General features: G+C 52.7%; 1 protein-coding gene across 12 annotated transcripts in view; it reads left to right on the top strand.

Annotated features, from left to right (window-relative positions):
• BDH1 (3-hydroxybutyrate dehydrogenase 1) overlaps positions 1–24,813 on the top strand; it is a 29,888-nt gene extending 5,075 nt beyond the window's left edge. For 4 of the 12 annotated variants that reach the window (XM_038583217.1, XM_038583216.1, XM_038583219.1 and 1 more), the window contains exons 2-7: positions 3,891–4,017; positions 9,041–9,113; positions 9,692–9,802; positions 19,708–19,849; positions 22,662–22,814; positions 24,028–24,813. In XM_038583217.1, coding sequence (XP_038439145.1) covers positions 3,935–4,017; positions 9,041–9,113; positions 9,692–9,802; positions 19,708–19,849; positions 22,662–22,814; positions 24,028–24,497 — 1,032 coding nt within the window. In that variant the 5' untranslated portion in view covers positions 3,891–3,934 and the 3' untranslated portion in view covers positions 24,498–24,813. Of the gene's footprint in view, positions 1–66; positions 195–547; positions 793–3,183; positions 3,208–3,297; positions 3,434–3,890; positions 4,018–8,774; positions 8,940–9,040; positions 9,114–9,691; positions 9,803–15,120; positions 15,761–19,707; positions 19,850–22,661; positions 22,815–24,027 lie in introns of those variants that run through there. The other 8 variants (XM_038583212.1, XM_038583218.1, XM_038583211.1 and 5 more) reach the window with 8 other exon arrangements.
• Positions 24,814–25,075: the final 262 nt, after the last annotated feature.

The raw sequence follows: 25,075 nt of genomic DNA, 5'->3' as shown, positions 1-25,075 counted from the left end.
GCTTCTTGACTTTGGTTCCAGAATAATCCTGTCTCTGAGGAGTAACTGGTATCTTTTTGGGATTAGGGCCTTGAAGGCGGTCAGCTTTCCCCGTGCACGGCCTTGAGGAGGCCCTGGAGCTCACAGGCACCTCGTGTCGCTGGGCTGGGCTGGCACTTCTAGGCCGCTACCAAGTACTCGGAGGGAACCCGAAGGTGATAGCTCTGTCTCTCCGGGTAGGGGTTCCCCACGCAAATGCCCGGGGAGTGCAGGGAGTCAACAATAGTGATGGGGGTAGGCCTAACAGGGTGAGTGTAGGCTTCGCACTGAGGTCAGGAATACCTTAGCTGCCTGGTTATTTAGCCTTTTAAAACGCCGGGCTCCAAACAGCCACGTAGAGCACGGTGGCGGCAGGCTGCGGCTCTCACACAGAAGCTGACTGTCCTCCGCACCTCGGGGTGGGGCCCTACTCAGATTTCCTGCCGAACCCCAGCCTGGCCTCCTCCACAGGACGGGGCCTTCCCTTCCCACTTGGATGTGCTGAGGCCCGTCCACACTGCATTTCTAGAAACCTACGCTCTTCCCTGCCTGGGGCCTGCCTTCCGGGTGCCTGTTTCCATCTGATGGCTCGCCGTTTCCAAGGATGTCAGCATTGGGAGCGACTGTCCCTCGCAAGGGAGGCCTTGATCCTAAGCCACAGGACCGCAGCCAGCTGGGCCTCTGCAGGGAAGCCTGTCAGAATGCCATGGGGAGCCCTGCTTTGGGCCAAGGATGCACCCGCTGCTCTTTTTGAAGAGGAGGTGCCTTCCCCAGGTAGCGCATGGGTGATACAGTGACCATGGAAATGGGGCGCCCTTGAGAGTACACCCAAGTGTTCTCAGTGTCAGAGGAGTTTCTCCCAGATTACAGATGGACGTGTGAGCATCTTGGTTTTGTGTCATCATCTTATAAATTTGGTCACTGGCAGTCCTCAGTGGGGCAGCTGAGGTCAAGGCCCGAGAGACTGTCCCCCACCCCTCCCCACAAAGTCACCCTGCCTCCTTGCAGCACCCACCTCTCACAGCCACCTCCGTTTCCAAACCAAAAGACAAGTGAGAGCTTTTCAAGTTTGAGAACTTCACGTTCACAGAGAAGAAAGCCCAGCACAAGGCATTAAAATTGACGGCAGGCAACTCCCAAGACCGCACGGGCGTCCCACTGCCTCTAGCGGGCATTGTGTTTGCTGTGGAAAAAACACATTTAAGAAACTTCAAAAACAAGAAGAGACCTAAAGCCCTGCCTCTTGGTGTGTAAGCGATGACCTCGTGAGTAGCCAGCTATTCGAAGGGCTGAGTTCTCATGTACTTTTTTTTTTTTTTAGTTTTCATGTACTTTATTTTTTTTAATTTTTTTAATTTTTATTTATTTATGATAGTCACACAGAGAGAGAGAGAGGCAGAGACACAGGCAGAGGGAGAAGCAGGCTCCATGCACCGGGAGCCCGACGTGGGATTCGATCCCGGTTCTCCAGGATCGCGCCCTGGGCCAAAGGCAGGCACCAAACCGCTGCGCCACCCAGGGATCCCAGTTTTCATGTACTTTAAGCTATTTTGACTCTAGCACTTTTTGATACTGCTGACTTGAGGGAAAATAAAAATTGCAAGCAGCCCTCTGGAGAGAATATTGAAGCGGTCTCTGCCGCAGGCACTGAGCTCAAGGGATGGAGGGGCTTTAATTAGAGACTACTGGCTTTGGAGTCACCCGGTGGTGGTGACCTCAGCCTCTAGTCCCGACGGGAGAGGGGGAGATGCGGGGGAGATGCGTGTGCTCAGCCTGCCCAGCCGCTTGGGGGCTGGGGGGGCGCCCGGGGTGGGGTGGGGGGGCGCCCAGGTAAAGATTGAGCCACGTGGGCGTGTGCCTTCTGTGAAGGGCCACCTCGGGCTCCATTTTGCTGTTGCCTGCCAGGTGCTTGCTACGGAAACTTCCGTTCGGGCCACAGGCTGACTTTCTACTCCCAGCTCATCCCCACCCACGGACTCACTGAGTGCCTCCTTTGTGTCCGCCTTCTTCTAGGCGAGAAGGATTTAGTGGTGAACAAGATGGACAAGGCCCCTGGCCCCACTGAGTTTATGATTTAGAAGGGGAGGATGAAGTAAAGAAACACGGTGATTTTCGATTAAAGAGTGGTCTTACAGGGAGCAACCTGCGTGTGCTGCGTGGGGGATCGGGATCCGCCTCCCTTATGTCCAGAGTCAGAAGGACTCAGCCATCTGGAGTGAGGGAAGAGTAAAGGCCGGGGCCCTGAGGCAGGAAAGAGCTTGGCACACACAAGAGGCTTTCAGAAGGTCAGAGTGGCCGTGGAGCAGTGAGCAGAGGAGGGCGGCACCAGACAAGGTTGGGAAGGGAGACAGAGGCCCACTCCCAACAGGCATGGAGAGGAGGGAGGCTTTGGGCAAAGGAGTCGCATACCTTGACTGGTATTTTTTTAAAAAGATTTATTTGAAAGAGAGAGAGCCTGTGTGTGAGCAGAGGAGGGCAGAGGGAGAGCGGGAATCCTCAAGCAGACTCCCTGCTGAGCCCAGAGCCCAGTGCAGGGTTCAGTCTCAGGACCCCGAGATCCTGATCTGAGCCGAAGTCAGACGCTACCCGACTAAGCCACCCAGGTGCACCACTTGACTGGGATTATAAAGATCTCTGAGGCCACAGTGCTGAGGATGGCCTGGAGAGTAGGGAGTGGAAAGAGCCTGCTGCATAATCGGGGAAGACCCACAAGCCAAGGGGTCCCCATTTGTTTTCCTTTCTTGAGGATTAAACGGATTAAATACCTCAGCCTGCCACCCACAGTGAGCAGTGCAGTGCTTGGCTAGATAACGAATATGTTAGAGACCTCGTGGCCCAGGTGGCCGGTTACGGGTTAGGTTTGGGTGGCAGCACAAGGGCAGGAGGGAGCTGCCTCCCGAGCAGAACCGTAGTTCCTGACAAACCACAGGCAGGTGTGCAAAGGGCGGGGGCTCGGAGGGTTCAGCAGAGAAAGAGCAACAGCTCCTCTGGCTGTGATTGCCTTGCTTGGCTCCCTCTTAGCCACCCCTTCCTTCCCCTGGGCCAGGAGGGCTCACTGTTCACCACAAAGGCAACACACCAATCAACAGTTAATAATGCACAACTGGTCATGGTGCTGAGTAGCTGGAAGTGACCCCACGTGGTACATGGCCTGTTGCAGTAAAGTTGATTTGACTTCAGAAGAGACCGGTAGGGTGTTGGGAGGGACTCTGTGTGTGTGTGTGTGTGTGTGTGTGTGTGTGTGTGTGTTTAAGTTGATGGAAGGGTGTCGTTCTCTAGCTCCCGTCTCCACGTACTAGAGCTACTGATGAATTGCGCCTCAGAGCCAGGCCCTGTCTGTGCTGGGGGCGGAGAGAGAGGTGGAGAGTGGAGTCTGGTCGATCTGTGCCACGGGCCAGAAGAGCAGCCTGTGGAGGCAAGTGGCCAAACAGTGCAGGCTGATGCCCCGGGTCACCACAGATGGATGATCTGGTTATAGGGAACAAGCGGATGGGGCTTATATAGTTGGAATTCCCGGGGGGGTACGGTCCCCAAGTCCTCCCTGTGGTTGCTACTTAACTTTGTTGTAGGATCAGTGGTCTGGTCCCACATGTTACAGATGGGTGACAGCTGGCCCACGCTTCCCCAGGGAGTTGGTGGCACAGCTAGACCTAGAACCCAGCTCCTGACTCTTCTCATCATATGAGGCTGCAGCTCGGTGAAGGCGGTGCCGGAGGACACTGCTGGGTACCATGACCGGGCCTGAGCCCGCCAGCCAGAGCCCAGCTAAGGCTCACAACCTGGAGCCAAAAACGACCCCTCCTGCCTCAGCCCCTGAAGGGTCCACCCATGAAGGCGACCAGGCAATGCTGAGGGTACATTGTGTGTTTCAGAACCCACCACGAGGAGGCTGACCATCCCACCTCTTGTGGCCACAATGCTGACCGCCCACCTCTTCAGACCCCTGTCACAGCTCCCGGGGAAATCTCTGAGGTTCTATGATAGAGGAAACGGAACAAGGTAAGAAACAAAAGGGTGGAGGCCCCCTTGAGGGTCACACCTGCTGGGCAAAACAGCTCTCCACACATGGACGCTGCGGGAGGTAAGAAGGCTTGACTCTCAAGGATGTCGGTCAGTACTTGCTGCCCGCCAGCAGAGGAAACCCAGAGATGTCCGCAAAAGATAAAGACCTTCACAGGGCACAGAAGATGATCTTTCACCCCTGCTTTATGTTTTTCAGCTTTTAATGTTGAAATGACTGCCCTTCTGCAAAAGTTGCAAAAACAGTAGAGGGTTCCTCTATCTCCTTCACCTCCTTCCCCACATGTGAACGTCTGACAAAACCATAGCACAATCACCAAAACCAGGAAACTACTGCTGGTGTAATAGGGTTAACTATCTATAGACTGGATTCAAATATCACCACTGGCCTGCTAATGGCCTACTACTTCCTGGTACCAGGTACAAAGCAGGGTCCCAGGTTGCATTTACTTGTCGTGTGTCCTCAGTCTCTTCCTACTGGGGACAGCTCATGACCTTGACACTTTGGAAGAATGCCTGTCAGTTTGGGTTTGGGTAGTGTTTCGTTGCGTGTACATCGAGACGTGGATGTTGGAAGAGTCGCCCCTAAGTGGGGTGCTGCCCCTCAGGAGGCGTAGGACGTTGATGTGTCTCGATGCTCTGATCACCTGGATAACTGCTCTTTTTCGATCTTACACACGAAACCAGTTAACCAAAAACATCCTGAGGCTTCCCTGGTAGGTTGTGTGATTTAGAGGAAGCATTAAAAGAGCAGCTCTTCTTTGAGAACTTCTGGAATTGCCTTTTCCAAAGGGAGTCCGAGTGCTCTGTTGCCTCATTTTCTTCTTTTGCAGCCAGAGCAGGGAAAGAATAATACACTTTTTGTGCTTTTATATTTGACAGGAGTGAAATTAAGGGTCAGGTTAAATTCAACGGCTCCAAGATCAATGGATATTTTCTATGCCTATGAAGGAGTCTGTCTAGAAGAACATGCATTTAGGCTTTGGGGACCATTTGCTTAAAAGCATTTCCATCGGGGATGCCTCGTGGCTCAGTGGTTGAGTATCTGCCTTTGGCTCAGGTCATGATCCCGGGATCTGGGATCGAGTCCCGCATCAGGCTCTGCAGAGGAAGCCTGCTTCTTCCTCTGCCTGTGTCTCTACCTCTCTCTCTCTCTCTGTGTCTCTTATGAATAAATTGAACTTTTTTTTTTTTTTTTTTTAAAAAGCATTTCCATGGGCCACAGAAGCTTCGTAGGAAACGGGCTTCAATTAACAGAAGCCATCATATAAGAAGAGTATAAAATGGCCCTTCCCACATAGGCCACATCCCACTGAAGGGGGAACGGGGCCTGGCTCCCTTGAAGGACTCTGAGCTGACAACCTGCCCTGCCCACTGGCTCTGCACAGCCCTCGGATTTTGAATTTCTGGCTTTGGCAGAAGGCTCTGTCCCTGCCCAGGACAGGAGACTCACTGATGCATTCCCCGCCTCCTGGATCCTGGTTGCACATACAGCTGTGGCTTAACCCCAACGCTCGGCTTTGCGGCCTGGGCAGGACGTGTAGTTCCAGGCCAGCCTGAAAAAGGTGTGGAGGAGGGCTCCGTTGTCCCTCCAGCCTTGGCCCACGGGGATCTGTCGGCAGGCACATCCCTGGCGATTCAAGGTTGACCAGACTACGTTGCTTTCGCGTGTGCTGCCGTGTGAGGCCATATTTCTCCCAAGCTGCACTGTGTCAGTGACATTTGTCCCTCCTAGGCCCCATCTTGTTCGGGTCAGCCTGTTGACTCACTTAATCATGACTCCTCTCAGCAGAAAGCTGGGTTTCTGGCTACTGCTGCTGATTCATGGTGGAAGAGACGCGGCCCGGTAAGACGGAGAGGAAGCCGGAATGATGCCCTGGCCGACGTGGGGTGGCATCTCCAACGTGGCCTTGCAAGTTCCTGATGACAGTGCTCTGGGGCCCAGGTCCTGGCCTGGGAAGGCCTTGGTACCTTAGTTCTCTAACTTTAGTTGACAGGCACCTGGGAAGCTTGTTAAAATGCAGATTGCCAGGTTCCTCCCACGGACATTCTGGGTGCAGCAAGGGGCGGCAGCGAGCTGCAGGTCAACCAGCCCTTCCTCCAGCAGCTGCGCTAGCCTCGCAGGTGGTGCACGTTCAGCTCCGGAGAGTCCGTAGGTTCTCTGAGGGGAGGAATCCCAAAGGGGTAGCAGCCACATTCAGAGAAGAGCTCACTGGCTGTGGCCCTGACCTACAAGTGCAGTTGGATGGGGCCGAGAAGGTACAGTCTGGCCACGTGGAGGTTGGGTGTGGAGGGCTGGAGCTCTGTCTCTGTGCTCTCTAGAGAGGAGCAAGTGGCCATTGGCTGCTGGGTTTGAGCAGCAGAGCCTGCCCTAGCGAGTACACCCACAGAGAGTCAAGTTTGGACCTGAATGTATTTGACAATGGGTTAATGGGTAGGTTAGAAAAAATCTGGCAAGTCAGTTTGAAATAAATTATTTCTCTTGCTGTAACCTGTTAACTTTTTATTTATTGTTTATTTTTTAATTTTTTAAAAGATTTTATTTATTCATGATAGACATAGAGAGATAGAGAGAGAGAGAGGCAGAGAGAGAAGCAGGCTCCATGCCAGGAACCCGATGTGGGACTCGATCCGGGGACTCCAGGACCACGCCCTGGGCCAAAGGCAGGCGCCAAACCGCTGAGCCACCCAGGGGTTCCCTCTGTTAACTTTTTAAAGTATCAAGTAGTACAAAGGGGACTGGCAGCCGGGGAAAGAACACATCTAATCTGGCCCAGAAGAGTCACCTTGTTTCTTCCCAGGGGTCTTGGGAAAACAGCGATTCTCTTTGGATGAAGTCATTTCACTACCTTTGGGTGTACTAACCACACCATTCTGCTCTCATCTGAGACCACCATGCACCAGGACTTAAAATCCAAAGAGATTCTTCTGTGGCAATTCAAAGGACAGGAGTTTACCTTGGTAGACTTTCCTAGGACCCTTGTTTCCGTCTCGTGAGCCCATTGTTCTTTAAGAATGTTGGATAATACATCTTTTTTTTAAAAAAAGATTTTATTTATTCATAAGAGACACACAGAGAGAGAGAGAGAGAGAGAGAGGCAGAGGGAGAAGCAGGCTCCATGCAGGGAGCCTGACGTGGGACTTGATCCAGGGTCTCCAGGATCACGCTCTGGGCCGAAGGTGGGGCTAAACTGCTGAGCCACCTGGGCTGCCCTGGATAACACATCTTTATGAACATTTAAAAAACTTTATGTTTTGGGGGTCCCTGGGTGGCTCAGTCAGTTAAGCATCTGCCTTTGGCTCAGGTCATGATCTCAGAGTCCTGGGATCGAGCCCTGCATCGGGCTCTCTGCTCAGTAGGGAGTCTGCTTCTCCCTCTCCCTCTGTCTGCCGCTCCCCCTGCTTGATCTCTCCCCATCTCTCTGTCAAATAAATAGGTAAAATATCTTTAAAATTTTTATCTCAGTCTTTTTTTTTTTTTTAATTTTTATTTATTTATGATAGTCACAGAGAGAGAGAGGCGCAGAGACACAGGCAGAGGGAGAAGCAGGCTCCATGCACCGGGAGCCCGACGTGGGATTCGATCCCGGGTCTCCAGGATCGCGCCCTGGGCCAAAGGCAGGCGCCAAACCGCTGCGCCACCCAGGGATCCCTCTTTAAAATTTTTAAAAGAAAAAGCCAAAAATAAAAATAAAAAATTTAAAAGAAACAAAACCTTTACATTTTCTGGAAGGCAGTCTGACGGTTTCTTTTTTTTTTTTTCTTTTTTTTTTTAGTCTGACGGTTTCTTAAAAACTAAATCTGCATCTACTGTATGACCCGGTGACTGTTCCCATGGGCATTTACTCAAGAGAAACACAGATTTGCACAAAAACTTGTACAGGAATGTTCATAGCAGCTTTATTTGTCATGATCCCAACTGGAAACAACGCAGATGCCCTTCAATAGTTGAGTGGTTAGGGACACCTGACCTGGCTCAGTCAGTAGAGCGTGGGACTTGGGGTCTCGGGGCTGTGAGTTCAAGCCCCACATTTGGGCGTGGAGCCTACTTAAAAACAAAAACAAAAACAGTTGAGTAGTTAGTTAAACTGTGGTATCCTCGTGCCATGGAATACAGTCCAGCAATAAAAAAAAGAACAAATTATTGATCCCTGCAACAATTTGGATGAATCTCCAGAGAAATGTGTTGGGTGAAAAAAAAAAAGCAATCTGAAAAGGTCATATACTGTGTGACTCTATTTATATAACATTCTTGAAATGACAAAATGATAGAGATGGAGAACAGATTCGAGGTTAAAGAGGGTGTGTGGTGGCACGGAAGTAGGTGCGGCTGTAAAGGGTAACACGCGGGATCCCTGTGGTGATGGAAATGTTCTAGATTTTCCCTGCATCTGTGTCCATATCCTGATTGTGATATGGGGCCATAGTTTTGCAAAATGTTACCATTGGGGGAAATTGGGTAAAAGGTTGCAGGGCATCCTCCTGTGTTATTTCTTAACTGCATTTAAATCTACAGTCATTTCAAAATAAACATTTAATGAAAAACTCCCAGGGGCGCCCGGGTGGCTCAGTCAGTCAAGCACCTGCCTTCGGCTCAGGCCACAATCTCAGGGCCTGGGATGGGGCCCTGCGTTGGGCTCCCTGCTCACGGAGTCTTCGTCTCCCTCTCCCTCTGCCTCCCCCCTCCCCCCCTGCTCGTGCTTTCTCTCAAATAAATAAAATCTTTTCAAAATAAGGAACTGTCAGGAAGCACCATGAGACCTAGGGGTGAGGATGCTGCGTTTGCAGAACGTTTGTGGACCTCGCTGTACTTCTGGGGGATCCCTGGGTCCCGGCCTGGCAGCCCCGCTGGAGGGCTTCTTTCCTCAGCAGTGTGGTGGCTGTCCTCGGGGCGCGGGGTGGTGAGTGTGCCCTGGTGGCTGAGGGTGCTCCCATCTGCCTGCCCTGGACCGAGGCCCCGTGCGAGCCTGGCCTTTGCTCACTGCTTCCTTCTCTCCTGCAGGCCTGAGCCCCTGGGTCGCGGCGCCCCCTTGCTCCCCGGCAGCCGGCGTGCTTTCTCCAATGAGGTGAGGCCGGTGAGTGCAGCCCAGCCGCCTGGACCCCGGCCCACTGCGGCCCTAACCTCGGCCCTAACCGGGGCCCAAACCTGGGCCCGGTCGCCCTCCGAAGGGCTGCAAGGTTGGGGGTTCAGGGGGGAGGCTCTGGAGCCCCGGCCTGGGTTTGAGCCCCAGCTCCACCACTGCCCGACTCCTCAGGGCTTGCAGGAAATCGGTTTCCCCGCTAACATGGTAACGGGGTGTAAGAGTCCCGCTCACTGTGGGCCTCGCGGTGGGTATTAAACGCGTGCACTGTGCCTTGCACGTGGTAGAAAAGGACAAATGCCGTGTGACAAGGGAGGTGATCATGGGGATTGCGGAGGAGGACACCGAGGTCCAGGAGTGGGGAGTGACGCCCCACGTAGCTCTTTCCCCGGGTGGCAGCACCTGGCTTGGAGCCTGGCCTCCTGATTCTGGCTGCCAGCCTTCTCCGCCCTCCCGCAGTGCCTCTCTAACCTAGAGGCAGGCTGCCGAGTAATCGTTACTGCCCCGAGGATGCTTGGTCGCTGTGCTTGGGATCCTCGGTTCCTAACGTGGGGTCTCACCTTCTAAAACAGGTTGGCAGCAAAGCTGTCCTGGTCACAGGCTGCGACTCGGGATTCGGGTTCTCCTTGGCCAAGCATCTGCACTCGAAAGGCTTCCTTGTGTTTGCCGGCTGCTTGATGAAGGTAAGAGATGCTCGTCTTTGTTATTGTAGGGTCTTAAAAATTATAGTAAAATACACATAACATGAAATTTGCCTTAACCTTTTTTTTTTTTTTTAAGAGAGAGACTGTGGGGTGCGGAAGGGTGGAGGGAGACCTTCTCTTGACCCTGAGATCGTGACCTGAGCTGAAATCAAGAGTCAGACACTTAACCAATTGAGCCACCCAGGAGCCCCTGCCGTCTTAACCATTCTTAAGTGTGTCACTCAGTGGCATTAAATACATTCACGTTGTCGTATGTTGTTCGACCATTACTCCCATCCGTTCCCATAACACTTTTCACCCTGTAAACCTGAAAAATCTATACCCAATAACAATAACTGTCCGTTTCCCCCTCTGCCCGCCCCCCTGGCCACCACCATTACAATTTCTGTCTTTATGCATCTGTCTATGCTAAGTATCCCAGAAAAGTAGAGTTTTACAGTATTTGTCTTTTTGTTGACTGGCTTATTTCACTTAGCATAATGTCCTCGAAGTTTGTCCATGTTGTCGCACATTACAGACTATTTTTCCTTTTTAAGGCTAAATTCCATGACATGTATGTATATCACATTTTGCTTCCTTCATATGTCGTTGGAAACTTGGGTTGCTTCTAAGTTTTAGCTACTATGAATAGTGGCACTTTGAACACCAGTGTACAGGCATGTCTGAGACCCAGCTCTCGGCTCTTCTCACCGGAGAGCCAGAAGTACGATTGCTAGGTCACCCGGTAATTCTATTTTTAACCAAGGAACCACCGTACCGTTTTCCACAGTGGCTGCGTCATTTTTCCATTCTCACCAACAGTGTACAAGAGTCCCAGTTTTTCCACATCCTCACCAATATTCCTTTTTCCGTCGCTGCGTGTGTGGTAGCGATCTGAAATGCCTGTGAGGCGGTATCTCATTGTAGTTTTGACTTGCATTTCCCTAATGATTAGTGATGCGGAGCGTCTTTTATGTGCTTATTGACCATGCATGTATCTTCAAAGTTTGGAGAAGTCTCTATTCAAGTTCTTCGCCCAGTTTTTTTTTTTTTTTTTGGTTTTCTTTTTTCTTCACCCAGTTTTAAGCTGGATTGTTAATTTGTGGTTATTGAGTTTTAGGACTTAGATATTCTGAATATTAATTCCTTATCCGGTATATGATTTGCAAATATTTTCTCCCATTCTATGAATTTTTTTTTTTTTTTTTACTCCATGGGTATTGTCTCTTGATGAACAAAATTTTAAAATTTTTATGAAGTCCAGTTTGTCCATTTTTTTCTTTTGTTACCTGTGCCTTTGATGTCATGTCCAAGAAATCATTGCTAAATCCAAGGTTGTGATGCTTTTGTCCTGTTTTCTTCTAAGTGTTTTATTTTTGGGGGCCTGTAAACCCCCCACGCACATGCACACACATATAATCCATGAGGTTACACTGACCTCCAATTCCAGTTCAGCACAGTAGCACTCTTCCTCGCTTCCCTCATTCCACGTTGGTTTCTTCCTTTTCCTGCTCTTGGGACCCAGCGCTATCAATCCACTCACTCATTAGGTTGATCCTACAATGCAGACTCCATTGCTTCAGAATCACTATAGTCAATTGCAAACGCGGACGTACTAAGTTGTGTTAGCTTGGTTACTCCAACAAGCAGATGTCAAAATAGGCTAGGATGCGCAAGAGATTGATTCGGGAAGTGCCTGTAATGGCTAAAGGGGAAGAGGGCAGGAAGAGGCAGGACCTGGGGTGCCTGGCTGGCTCCGTGAAGAACATGTGACTTGTGGTCTCAGGGTCATGGGTTTGAGCCCACTCTGGGTATAGAGGTTAGTTGAATAAGTAAAAACTAAAATAAATAAATAAATAAATAAATAAATAAATAAATAAATAGATAGATAGATAGATAGATAGATAGATAGATAGATAGATAATTTAAAAAAATTAATTAATTGCAGTGGCATTCTGTGAAAAGCAGTAGGGAGGAAGGAGGATTAGGTAGGCGGAGTTCTCACTTTGGTTCATCTGAGAGGCTCTTTTGGGACGATGGGGCATCCTGAGGCAAAGCTTACCTGCTAGAGAAGACCTGCCTGGGGCAGGAATGGCCCAGTGTGTCTGCGTGCTCTGCTGGCTGAGAGCAACCCAGGCCAGTGTGGCCTCAGCATGACATTCATGCTGTAGTGGATCTAAAGATGAGGCAGCCAGAGACCTGTCATCTGCTCCTACGGGAGGTTGTCCTGAAAGGAGATCTATTAGAGTAGAGCTTTAAGCTTTCTGTAAAGTGTTTTTTATGTATTGACTGCCAGTACCCAAAGTACTGTGTTTAAAAGTTATCTGGACAATATCCAAGAAATAGTCATAAAGAAACAATCAGAAATACAGCCAGAGATTTATAGTATTTATAGTATTTCAATCATGGTCGAAATACTATTTGTAATAGTAAAAAAATTGGGAATATGGGACGCCTGGGTGGGTGGTTCAGTGGTTGAGCATCTGCCTTTGGCTCAGGGTGTGATCCTGGAGACCCGGGATCGAGTCCTACATCGAGCTCCCTGCATGGAGCCTGCTGCTCTCTCTGCCTGTGTCTCTGCCTCTCTCTCTCTGTCTCTCATGAATAAATAAATAAAATCTTAAAAAAAAAATTGGGAATAACCTAAATGACCAGCAATGGAGGAATCGCAGAATAAACGATGGTAGAGCCATAATGGGAACTATTAGGATCTTCATTATGAAGGAATAAGTGAATGAATGTTACTTGGATTAATTTTTAATTTTCTTTGTCATTATTTTATTCATTTGAAATACAGTTTGATTCATTTATTTGTTTAGATTTTGTTCCCTTCATTCTCGTTGATTTTGGAACATGTAAAACCTTAAGAAGGCTCTAACGTCAAATTACATTAAAAGGTACAAAGTAGTCTTACTCTCCCACTCCATTCTTTCCCCTCCATTCTTTCGTTTTCCCCTCCCCGCACAAGTGTTTGTATCCTGCATGGACTCTTTTGAGCTTTTTAAAAAAAGGCTTTACGATATCTTGGAAATCACTCCCTGTAAGTACATAGAGACTTCCTCGTTTTTTTTAAACAGCATCATTGTGCTCCATTGTGTGGTTAGACCATAGCTTATGCCACCAGTCTCCTATATTTAGGATATAGGAGATAACGTTTAGGGTAATTTTCAGTGTTTTACAATTATACGTAATGCCACAATGGATTACCTTGTGTGTATTTATTTTTGTATTGCTCGGAGTTTATCTTAAGGGTAAATTCTTAGAAGTGAGATTACTCTTATATCAAGGGTTAATAAAATATGTCATGATTTTTTTTTTAATTTTTTTTAAATTTTTTTTTATTTATTTACGATAGAGAGAGAGAGAGAGAGAGAGAGAGGCAGAGACACAGGCAGAGGGAGAAGCAGGCAGAGGGAGAAGCAGGCTCCATGCACCGGGAGCCCGATGTGGGATTCGATCCTGGGTCTCCAGGATCGCGCCCTGAGCCAAAGGCAGGCGCCAAACCGCTGTGCCACCCAGGGATCCCTATGTCATGATTTTTAAAGATATCCCCACATTTTTCATCATAGGGGCTCTGTAATTTTACCTTCCCACCAGTAATATATGAGAGTATCTGTTTCCACATAATTTCTTTTTTTTTTAAATTTTTATTTATTTATGATAGTCACACACACAGAGAGAGAGAGAGAGAGAGAGAGAGAGAGGCAGAGACACAGGCAGAGGGAGAAGCAGGCTCCATGCACCGGGAGCCCGACGTGGGATTCGATCCCGGGTCTCCAGGATCGCGCCCTGGGCCAAAGGCAGGGGCCAAACTGCTGCACCACCCAGGGATCCCTGTTTCCACATAATTTCACCAGCGGTGTATTTTAAGCTTTTGATTTTTGCTAATCTGATAGGTGAGAAATGTATCCCAATGCAATTTGAATTTATATTTCTTCTGTTGTGAGTGCATGCAGTAAGAATCCAGAGAAGGAATTATTTTTATACTAAGCTTAATATCTCTAAAAACAATGTCTGTTCAATGCAAAAATTTCAACAATTAAAAACAAATAAAAATAATAGTCATTTGCATTGCCATGATTTGAACATATTTTCAGATCAGAGAGGATTTATTTGTCCTGTTAATTTTTTCCTTCTTTGGAATTATGAAAATGATACATATTTCTAATAGATTCAAACCACACAGAAGTAGGTGGTATAAAAAAGTGAAGTCTTTTTACTGCAGTCTCTTGCCCCAAGGTAGCTAAAATGTATGTGTGCACGTTATTTGTGACTTTTACTATTATAATCAAAGCCACGGTGAACAGTCTTACTCCTATCTTTGCCTGCTTTCCTTAGTAATCCTTAGGAAAATTTTCTAGGTGTGAAAATATTGGGTAGAAAGGTGTGCAGGTTTTAGGTTTCATTCAGATCCGTCAAACTGCTGCTCCCCAAAGCCATCCCAGTGCTTACTCCCCCTGACCGTGCATGCAACAACCTGCTTTGGGGTGGATTCCCGGGTGATGGGTGGGGCAGGCTGGGAGCTGGGTTCTCTGCATAACGTGGGCCTGCTGCAGCAGGTCCGGGCAGGCGCTGCGATGCCACAGAGTGTTTCATGCCGCCTGTGCGGTCCTGCTGGCTTGTCCGGTGATGCAGGGGCTCCATCCTGACCACAGTGGGGGGCAGAGGCTGCCCAGGGCTGCGGAGAAGCCTTTGATAGAGAGAGAGAGTCAGAGCCTTGGATTCTAGTCCCGGATCAGCCGCGAGCCCAGGGACTAGGCAAATGCTTCCCATCCCCGCCTTTACTTAGAATTAGGGGGTTGGACTGGGTGCGCCCAAGTCCTGCCAGCCTCTAGTGCGGATTCTCCTGTAGAGACTGGTGTTTTCTTTTCTTTTTTGTAAGATTTTATTTATTTATTCATGAGAGATACAGAGAGAGAAGCAGAGACACAGGCAGAGGGAGCAGTGGGCTCCATGCAGGGAGCCCGACGTGGGACTCAATCCCAGGTCTCCAGGATCACGCCCTGGGCTGAAGGCGGCGCTAAACCGCTGAGCCACCTGGGCTGCCCTGGTGTTTTCTTCAAAATACCAGACGAGGTCACTGCCAGATTATGTCTGTTGGTGCTGCTTGTTAGCTATTTTTGTGTCAGGGTGTGTATTTTCTGGTCAAAAGCTAGGAAGTCAATAGGGGTTTGAATTAATTATGCAGATCGGAGAGTCAGAGCCACTGGAGGCCATGGATAAATCTTCCAGCCTGCATCTGCCATATTAGGCCACATGGTGGATTCTGGCTACATCTGTACCCAAAACTCAGCCTGCTTCCTCCTCTTGTGCTTCAGATCGCAGTGCCTTGGGCCAACGCCAGGACTTGGCTCCAGCAGATGTCTCTATTCTCCTACATCAATAACTGCTCACTCTCTACTGGATCGTCTGCACTCACTGACAACCTCACATCCCGTGTGCATTTTTCTGCCCCCCCCCCCCCGATTGTTTTATTAGGTATTTTCACCTATTTACTTCCTGTTTTCTTTTCAACCCATAGGGATTGGGCTTTGGGCCCCACCACTCTGTTCTTTGTTCTTTCATTCATCAAATACCTATTGAGTACCTACAAGAGCCAACAATGTTCTCCTTTGGAGGTACAGCATGTACCAATTCAGTGAAAAGTTCTTGCCCTTGTGGAGCTTACATGGGGGAGAGGAGACACACAGGGAGGTAGATAAATAAGTTAATTGCTTTCCTATGGGATGGTGAGGCTATAGGGGGTCTTTGGTTTTAGAGAAGAAAGAAAGATCTTACCTGGAAAGTGACATTGGAAGGAGTAAGGGAGCAAGTCTTGTGGATAGGAGGGGTAAGAAGGGCAGCCAAGTCAAAGCCCCAAAGGAAAGTGTGTGCTTTTTTTCTTTTTTTTTAAAGATTTTATTTATTTATTCATGAGAGACACAGGCAGAGAGAGAAGCAGGCTCCATGCAGGAAGCCCAACGTGGGACTGGATCCCGGGTCTCCAGGATCACGCCCTGGGCCAAAGGCAGGTGCTCAGCCGCTGAGCCCCCCAGGGGTCCCAGGGTGTGTGCTTTTGTGCTAGACAACAGCAGGAGGCCTCTGTGGCCGCAGTGAGGGGGGTGGTGGTGTGAGGTGAGAATGGAGTTGGGGGACAGATCTTATATCATAGAGGGGACAGATTGCCTCTCTGTGGGTGCAAGGGAAGGCTTGATGGGCCAACGTGGCATCTCATTGCCATCTGGAAGGACAAACGGAGTTCCCCGTGATGGATGGTGGCAGCATATTTAGACAGCATCGGTAGTTTGAGGAAGCTGAAGCCCAGAGCCCTCATGGAGTAAGAGGAGACCAGCTGGGAAAAGGAGGCAGGGCCAGCCCCAGAGGGGCCCAGGGTGCCTCTGACACGGCTTTTATCAAGGATGCCGGTGGCCCCCATTTTGCTAGATCCGTTGGCCACTTCTCAGACCATATTAATACTGACCGTATCAGCAGCTTTAACCAAACAAGCTAGCCTGTGTGTTACACTTTGAGTCGTGACTTTCGGGCGCCCCGTCTTGGTTTTCCTTCGGCTCCCTTGCCAGCTGCTCCTGCTGCTCATCCTGTGACTATTACCGTGGCCCAGGCTTGCTCCTCTTCCGTGTTTCTTGTACATGTGATAGATGCTCACGCTTAACGTGCTCAGTGTCCTCCCTCCTGCGTCGGGGTGCTAGGCCACCTACCAGGGCCTGCCGAGAGTCCTAAACCCTTTCTGCCAGGTTTAGTCCATCACCTGCCTCAATATGGTACGAGACGGAGGTGGAAGAGGCTTGAGAGGTTGGGCAGAGTTGTTAGCTGTGCTGTTTCCCTCTGGTCTTGGGTGAAATGAGGTCCTTCAAGAAAACCACTTGGAAAAACAGACTCTCCTTAACTTGAAACTAATGGAGCCCTGTACGTTAACTCATAGGAATTAAAATAAAAACCTAGGGCAGCCCAGATGGCGCAGCGGTTTAGTGCCGCTTCAGCCCAGGGCCTGATCCTGGAGACCCGGGATCGAGTCCCACGTCGGGCTTCCCGCATGGAGCCTGCTTCTCCCTCTGTGTCTCTGCCTCTCTGTCTCTGTCTCTGTCTCTGTCTCATGAATAAATAAATAAAATCTTAAAAAAATTATTAAAAAAATAAAAATAAAAAAAATAAAAACCTAAAAGAAAAAAAAATCTGTTAGCTTACCATTTATGCCCTGGCATCCGAAGCTACGGAATGGTAAGCTAATATGCTAATATTTCCTTAAAGAAGTCTAGAGGCCCAGAAATGAGGCTGGAATGGCTCATCTGAAAGTGGAGCAAAGAGAGCTGCGCGGGGGGATCCCCGGGTGGCTCAGTGGTTGAGTGTCTGCCTTGGGCCCGGGGTGTGATCCCGGGGTCCTGAGATCGAGTCCCACGTTGGGCCCCCTGAAGGGAGCCTGCTTCTCCCTCTGCCTGTGTCTCTGCCTCTCTCTCTCTCTGTCTCATGAATTAAAAAAAAAAAAAATACAGATTAAGGAACAGAGGAGGAGGAGCTAGAAAATAGGGAGACAGTCCTCACCACTGCACCCCCACCCTGACCCCGGCGTCCCATGGGCTTCCCGCTGTCCCTCAGGCCTGGGCCAGGGCAGCCTTTAGATTGATACAAGTTTGAGGGTTCGGGTTGTGAGAGCAGGCTGGGCTGGAGTTACTTGATCAGTGGCCTGACGTGGACTCTTTAGGTCAAACAAAGAGACTCTCTGTTGTCTGAGAATGTGTGGAAACACGGCAACAAGTGCCCACAGTCTCATCCAGGGTAGAAAAAAGAGCTTACAGGTGAAAGTTAAAGGGATAATGAAGGAAGTGGTTTTATGGGTGAACCAGCTGCCTAGGCCCCAACAGCAGGACTGAGAGCTTGTCCCTGAGCAGCAGGACAGGACGACGGGGACGGAGGCCCTGGAGCAGGGAGGCCGCAGACCTGGAGGGGAGGCTTCTGTTGTGCGGGGCAGTGGGACTGGTCTGCTCCCTCCCTCCCGTGCCCCCCAACGCGCTCTCCGCGTGACTGTCCGCAGCACCTTCGGCTGCACCTGCCGCGGTCCCCTCGCGTTCTCTCTCCGTGTCCCACTGACCTGACGCGACGACGTCCGCTCCTGGGGTCGGGTCCCCGGCTCAGAGCACTCACGAGGCTGACACACGCCGACGTCCTGTCTTCCTCCTCCCGTGCCAGCCCTGGAGCCGGGAGCAGCCTTTCCCTCTGCCTGGGCCCTGGGCAGCTCTTGCCGTCCCCTGCCGGCTGCGCGACTGTCCCTACGCCGCTACCACCGTCCCTGTCGTTACACTACAGCCGAGAGTGCTGACTTTCACATGCGTTGTAGCTCGTCCCTCGCGTGGAAACGTGGAAACGTGGGTCCCGGAGTTGATGGAGCTGGGTAAGGGAAGCTGCCCCACGCTGGGGACTAACGGGAAAGGCACGCCCGGCGCTCCCACCGTGAACGATGCCGGGTGTTATTCGTGCCCCCCAGTCGCTCACCACTGGCCCCCAGGGAGACCCCTGCCCGCCTCCCCGCCTCCTGGGCAACCTCTGCTCCGCCCGCAGACGCCTTACCTCTCCCTGAAATGTCCTGTTCTCGGGGCACCTCTGGTCCACGGCCTCGGCTGTCACTGCCTTCTGAGGCTGCCCTGTCCCTGCCACCTTGTGGGCAGCGTCCCCCCTCCTGCCAGCTTTCATGCCACAGATACCGCCCACATCATTTGCTTATGCATCTGCCCCCTTATGCGTCTGTCCCCTTATGCATCTGCCCCCTTATGCGTCTGTCCCCTTATGCATCTGTCCCCTTATGCATCTACAAAAACACGCCTCTTTGAGGACAGGGGCTGAGGTGTTTCTGCCTCTCCAGTGCTAGCACAGTGCCGGACCATGATGTATGCTGAGTGGTGACCCTTTCTTAGGTTTCATAATACCTGGATTTGCATCGTGCTTTATAGTCTCACAAGTTTTTAGTAAGGATAATTTCCTTATTCCATTAACCTGGGCAGGTTAGGACAGGTGGCAATGTCCTTATTTCTAAGCTGGAAAAACTGGGCACCTGTTGAAGGGCCGTACCTGAGGGCACAAAGCCTGGGTAGTGACCCAACTGGAATTAGAGCCTGCTCTGGCCTCTGGTTATCTTGGCGGTGACGGGCCCTTGACTTAGGACAGAGGTGACAGGCCGGCGGCCCACTAGTCACATGTGGCCTGTGGGTGTGCTCTGGCCTGCACAGTGGTTTTTTTTTTTTTTTTTTTAATTTATTTATGATAGGCACGCAGTGAGAGAGAGAGAGAGAGAGGCAGAGACACAGGCAGAGGGAGAAGCAGGCTCCATGCACCGGGAGCCCGATGTGGGATTCGATCCCAGGTCTCCAGGATCGCGCCCTGGGCCGAAGGCAGGTGCCAAACCGCTGCGCCACCCAGGGATCCCCCCCCTTTTTTTTTTTTTTTAATGTAAGTTGCCAACACTTAAAAAATTGGGAAATCCTAGTTGCCAGCTTCAAATCTGAGCACGTGGCAGGCCCGATTACACCCGCACCCGCACGGGCAGCGGCTGGTGGGGATGAGAGGAAGGTGTGTGCCCCATTCCCAAGCCCCTGCCCTCCCTGTTGTCTGATTCCCACATGCCTCGTCGTCGGGTAGCTACTGACTTTGCAACTTCCGCTTGGAGAAAGCCTCTTGCCAGAGGGGCCAGGGGCCGGGGGCCAGTGTCTCTGGCACTTGGTTTGGCTTGAGACGCTGTCGGCGCTAGGATTGAACAGAACCACGTGCGGTGGCGCAGCCCCAGTGGGTCCCCGGAGCCCGCGGCTGGCCACGGGTCGTTGTGAGTGGGCCGCAGGCTTCGGCAGGGCCCCGGCCCTGGTCCTCGGGCTGGAGGCAGGCGGCGGGAGTGCATCCAGCGGCCCCCCTCTCCTCCCCAGGACCAAGGAGGTGACGGGGTCAAGGAGCTGGACGGCCTGAAGAGCGATCGATTAAGGACCATCCAGCTCAACGTCTGCAAAGGCGAGGAGGTGGAGAGAGTGGTGGAGGTCGTCCGCTCGAGCCTGGAGGACCCTGAGAAAGGTAGGGGCACCCTGGCCAGCGGGGTGCTGCAGCAGCCGTCCTCAGGGCGTCTCGCCCCCCGTTGGCCACTGTCCTGCCAAAAGTCCCCTTTCGCTGTAGTTGAAGCTCTTCCTCTTGCGCGGTGAGGAAATGTGAAGGCGAGGGGTGGTGGGGCGCCCCGACGCTGACCCACTGAGGCAGCGCCCACTGAATGCCCACTCCAGACCAAGTGGTGGGGACGCCCAGACGGCCGGGACGCCGTCCTTGTCCCCAGGGCCCTTCCAGGTGGATGGGAGGCTAACCCAGGGGATTTCCACAGCCCTCTCGGGAAGCGGCCCGGGGCGGAGGGAGCCCGGCTGGGGTGGGGTGGGGAGCCCGTTGTTGAGGGCAGGTGGTGGCGCAGGGCCGGAGGCGATCCGGAGGGGGCAGAGCCAGCAGCGCTGGGAGGCGCACGGGGTGTGCTGGGGGCCGAGGTGGTGACAGCAAGTGCGGGGGAGGAGGGAGGTGGCCCAGGACGGGGTTCCGGGAGAGGGGAATGCTCTGCCAGCCAGGGGAGGTGGCCGAGTGTGGAGGGTGGAGCCTGAGTGCTGGGGCACAGACCTGGGGTGCTGGGGGTGGAGGGGCGGGCGCAGCTGGGGCCGGGTGGTGGATGTGCAGGCGTGGGGGCCTCTCCGATGCCTGGTGCTCTCCTCCTCAGCTGGAGGGGTGTCCGGGTGGAGGGGAGGCTCCGGGGGCAGGTGCAAGGAGAGCCTCCTGGGCACGTGAGCAGTCAGGGGCTGGGGACGGGGCAGGCGGCCCAAGAGATGTCCGGGGGCGCAGGCTGCGGAGGAACGGGTGGGGGGGTGCTCGGGACACAGCACCTGTTGGCCCAGTTGCCACCACCACCCCGAGGCGGGCCGGGTCAGGCCACCCTGCTGTTGGAGGAGAGGCCCCCGAGCGCCCTCCCGGGAGAGAAGGCAGACTGGACAGCGGGCCCACCGCCCGCCCCCCCCCCCCCCCCCCCCCGCCCCGCGCACCCTACGTCGTGGAGATTTACTGTGCCCCGAAGGACCGGCTCCGCAGAGCTGGGCGCTGCTAGACCTCTGCCAGGGACGGAAGCGCCTGCGAGCCGGTGCAGCCGCGGGGCGGGGTGGCAGGCCTGGCAGGGTGCACCACAGGGGAGGCGCCCCCCACACCCCAACCCCGCTCGGGCTGCGCTCAGGCCCCACTGCCCCCCGGTGCAGAAACCTTTCCATCTTTAGCATCTGGAGACACGGCGTTTGTAGACATGCATTCATCTGACAAACATTTCTTGAGCGTCTCCTGTGCCCCAGTGTTGCAGGGATGGAGCCAGGGGCAAGAGGCGGGTTGAAGTTGCATAAAAAAGGAAGAATGAGCCCTGGCTAATGGTTTGGGAGGCGGAGGCTGAAAGCTTCAGCCCTGGCAGGTGGTAGGAGGCCGCTTGCTCTTCCTGGGAAGCAGAGAGGGGTGAGGGCCCCCCTGGAGAGGTCTGCAGGGTGGGGTGGGGGGGTGTAGCGGCTGCATCAGCACGAGGTCACTGGGGGACCTGAGGGCCTGACGCTTCAGCTCAGCTGCTGTGGGGAGTGGGAGTGAGAGCTTCATGAACACTTTGTTAACCAGCAATTTCCTTCCCTAATAAATGTCCTGAATTCCCCATAATTGAAGGAGAAGGCGCCAGAGGTCAGTTGAAGCTTTAATTTGGGTAACGCGGAAGGAAAGCAGCAAGATACCAATTACTCTGTCACTTACACAAACTCATTTCCATGATTAAGTGGGAAGGAGAAGCAGGGCCGGGTTCCCGCAGGCAGGAGGACCCGCTGGAGGACATCTCTGCCCTGAGGCTGCAGGCCCTGCAATCCCCACGCCCCACAAACGAACCTGGACGGCCCTGCAAACAAGGCTGCCCCCTTGGTGCTGCCTCCCCTAATCCGGCTCTGCCTCTGATTTCCTGGGTGCACTGGAGCCGTCCTCTTCAGGGCCTCGGCTTCCCTGGCTGTAAAGTGGTTGCCAAAGCTCCAGGGATCCTTCTAGCACCGGTGTCCACGGAGTCCACAGAAGCCATCTATCCCCTACCTGGTCTTACAGGAAACGTTCAACCCAGGTGTACTCAGTGTACGTGTGCTCCAACGCCATGCTCCACCCGGGACCACACAGGGCGATAGGTGTTCTCTACCTGCAGAGACCAGGTGTATACACGTGGGCTGCGGGGCTCAGCAGTGACAACCGGCAGATAGTGTGTTTCAGCGACGGGAGATGGGAGAAAGGAGTAATGGCCCGGGGGTCTCCGGATGGAGCAGGACTGGGGCTCTACCTGAGGCCAAGTCTTAGCTGAGCCTCTAACTGCTGCGTGACCTCGGATGCTGGGTCCTCTCCCTGGTCCTCCGGAGACCAGGAGGCCTGGCCTGGAGCACTCCTGAGGTTCTCCTGGCTTCTGGTCGAATGCAAGCAGAGGTGCAGAGGCAGGAATGCTTATGCAGCACAGGGTGCGGGATGTGACCGCGTGGAGCAGAGTGGGAGTGAGCCAGCCGAAGGGGGGCTCCAGGCCGGGGACCCCTGGTGGGCGGGGTCCAGGTGGGTCCCGAGAGTCTGTGCAGGTAGGTGGAGATGATAATTGGATGTTTTAGACTTAAGGGAAGGTCACAGCCAGCACTGTAGGCCTCTCTGTCTCCTGTTGTTCTTGGTGACTCTAGAAAGAGTCCCGAAAGCCTTGGACAACAAGTGGCAGGTTTTGGGGGAAAGGCACAAAAGCGAGGAGGGGAACGGGCTGCAGGCTGGTGCGTGATGTGTGAGGCCAGGCCTGCGTGGTGACTGCGGTCTGTCCCATCCCGTCCAGGCATGTGGGGCCTGGTTAACAACGCGGGCATCTCGACTTTCGGGGAGGTGGAATTCACCAGCATGGAGACCTACAAGGAGGTGGCGGAGGTGAACCTCTGGGGCACCGTGCAGATGACAAAAGCCTTTCTCCCGCTCATCCGGAGGGCCAGAGGTGAGTTGGAAAGGGATGTCCTCCCGTCCCACCTCTTCAGCTTTGCTTAGAACGGAAAGAGGTCCCAGCGGAGCCGACATCCACACCCCAGTGAGGCTGAGCGCAGGACTGTCAGCTGCTGCGCGGGGGTCCTGGGGACGGTGGAGGTGCCGCGGCCAGGCGGGCGGAAGGGGACGTGTGGTTCCAGAAAGGAGGGCAGCCAAGAGGTCAGCAGTCTCAAAGGCTGAAAGCACAGCAGCATCCCACTCTGGGAACCTAATCTAGAACCTGATCTGGGAACCTTGTGCACAGAGCTGTGGGTGTACGTCACCTGTCGATAAAGGTGTGGTTAAGTAAACTTGGGCTCATCTGTTCTATGGGTTACTGTGGCATAGTAACCCCAAAATAAGACAATTGCCGTAGCAGCTAAAATACAGTAATAATAATAATAATCAAGATTAGGAATTTGGAAAAGAGACAAAACACTCAAACCGTGTTAGGGAGCTAAGAAGTCACTTATTTAGATTCCCCCCCACACACACAATGATGGCAGAAAGGGGATGATCCATAGATCTCTCCCAAAGGTGCAGCAATGAGGATGAACCCAGAGAGCAGCTGTAGGGTTTTAAAAGAAAACCTGACCTTTCAGTGGCTTCCAACTTCAAGGTTGGAAAAGGGGCCTCCCCGCGGTGCCCAGGATGGGGCTGGGCCCCAGCTTCCTGAATGCACACCCAGGGCCAGCAGGTCCGGGTGTGCTTGGACGTACTTGGATGGGCTCCACCTCCATCCCGCTACCCAAGGCTGGGCCGGTGGGAAAGCCTCTAGAAGTCACCACTCACTTCCAGGGCTGGAGGCTCTGTCCACATGTCCTAGCCCTGAAATCAGATTCAGAACCCTGGTCCTGCCTGCTTGCAGCTGGAGCCCTGGTGGGGGCTGGCAGTTCCCCTCTTATGCTGGGCCCTCCTGGTATGCAGCCCTGCTCATTTCCCTTGCCCTGTCTCGCCTGGCACAGTCAGGGGAAATCAGGGGGGTCAATCCGGACATATGGGCCTGGGCTGTCCTTGATTATTCAATTAGAAGGCCCCCTGACTCTGGGTAGTTCGGAAGGCCGGGCCCCAGCCCAGCAGGTAACGAACCAGGTGTCCAGCCTGGGGCCCGGGTTCCGGCCCGGCCTCTGGAAGCATGCCGGGCCCCAGGAGGGTCCTGAGCAGGTGTTTGCTGTCTTCCTGTGCAGGCCGCATCGTCAACATCAGCAGCATGCTGGGCCGCATGGCCAACCCGGCCCGCTCCCCATACTGCATCACCAAGTTCGGGGTGGAGGCCTTCTCCGACTGCCTGCGCTACGAGATGTACCCGCTGGGCGTGAAGGTCAGTGTGGTGGAACCCGGCAACTTCATTGCTGCCACCAGCCTCTACAACCCTGAGCGCATCCAGGCCATTGCCAACAAGATGTGGGACGAGCTGCCCGAGGTGGTGCGCAAGGACTACGGCAGGAAGTACTTTGATGAGAAGATCGCCAGGATGCAGGCCTACTGCAACAGCGGCTCCACGGACATATCCCCCGTCGTCAGTGCTGTCACCCACGCTCTGACCTCTCGCAGCCCCTACACCCGCTACCACCCCATGGACTACTACTGGTGGCTTCGAATGCAAATCATGACCCACTTGCCCGGAGCCTTGTCGGACAGGATCTACATACACTGAAGAGTGTGCCCCGCCGGGAGGGAAGAGGGATCTTGTGCAGCCACCTCCTGATTACCTGCTTGTGCATTATCCACAGTCCCGGGGGGGACCTACTACCACTTTTAGCGTTAAGCAGAGGAGACAGCCCAGCCCCACCTGTGTGCGCAGTGAGCGGTTTGGGTCTTCTCAGCCAGGTTCGGCATGGTGGGCAGGGTCCCTCAATCTCAGGGCAAACACGGTGCAGCCGTCTTTCTGAAGTTGATCTCACACAAAGAGTCTTGGAAGACCTGTTTATATGAAAAACAGATTTCTTATAAAATCCAATACAAACCCTTTACGTTTTATTTATTATTTATTTATTATTTTTTTAACCAAATCCTTTACATGTTAAAGCCAAAACATTGGTTCAAAAACCGATTGCCCTTGATCCTTAAACCAACCTTGTAAGGTAAGGAAAAAGGACAGATGCCTTCTTCTGTACGTGAAGGATTTGCGAACCAAAGAGGGTACACGAGTAACCTACTTCTGGCTTATAAATGCTCCAGGGTGGGTGTTTCCGCAGCTGCTGCAGAAGCACTTCCCATTTTGTGTTCCAGGGC

This window comes from Canis lupus, chromosome 33 (genome assembly GCF_011100685.1).
Source record: "Canis lupus familiaris isolate Mischka breed German Shepherd chromosome 33, alternate assembly UU_Cfam_GSD_1.0, whole genome shotgun sequence".
NCBI classification, from domain to species: domain Eukaryota; kingdom Metazoa; phylum Chordata; class Mammalia; order Carnivora; family Canidae; genus Canis; species Canis lupus.
Note: the sequence above shows the minus strand (reverse complement) of the source record. Positions and strands in the feature narration are given on the sequence as shown.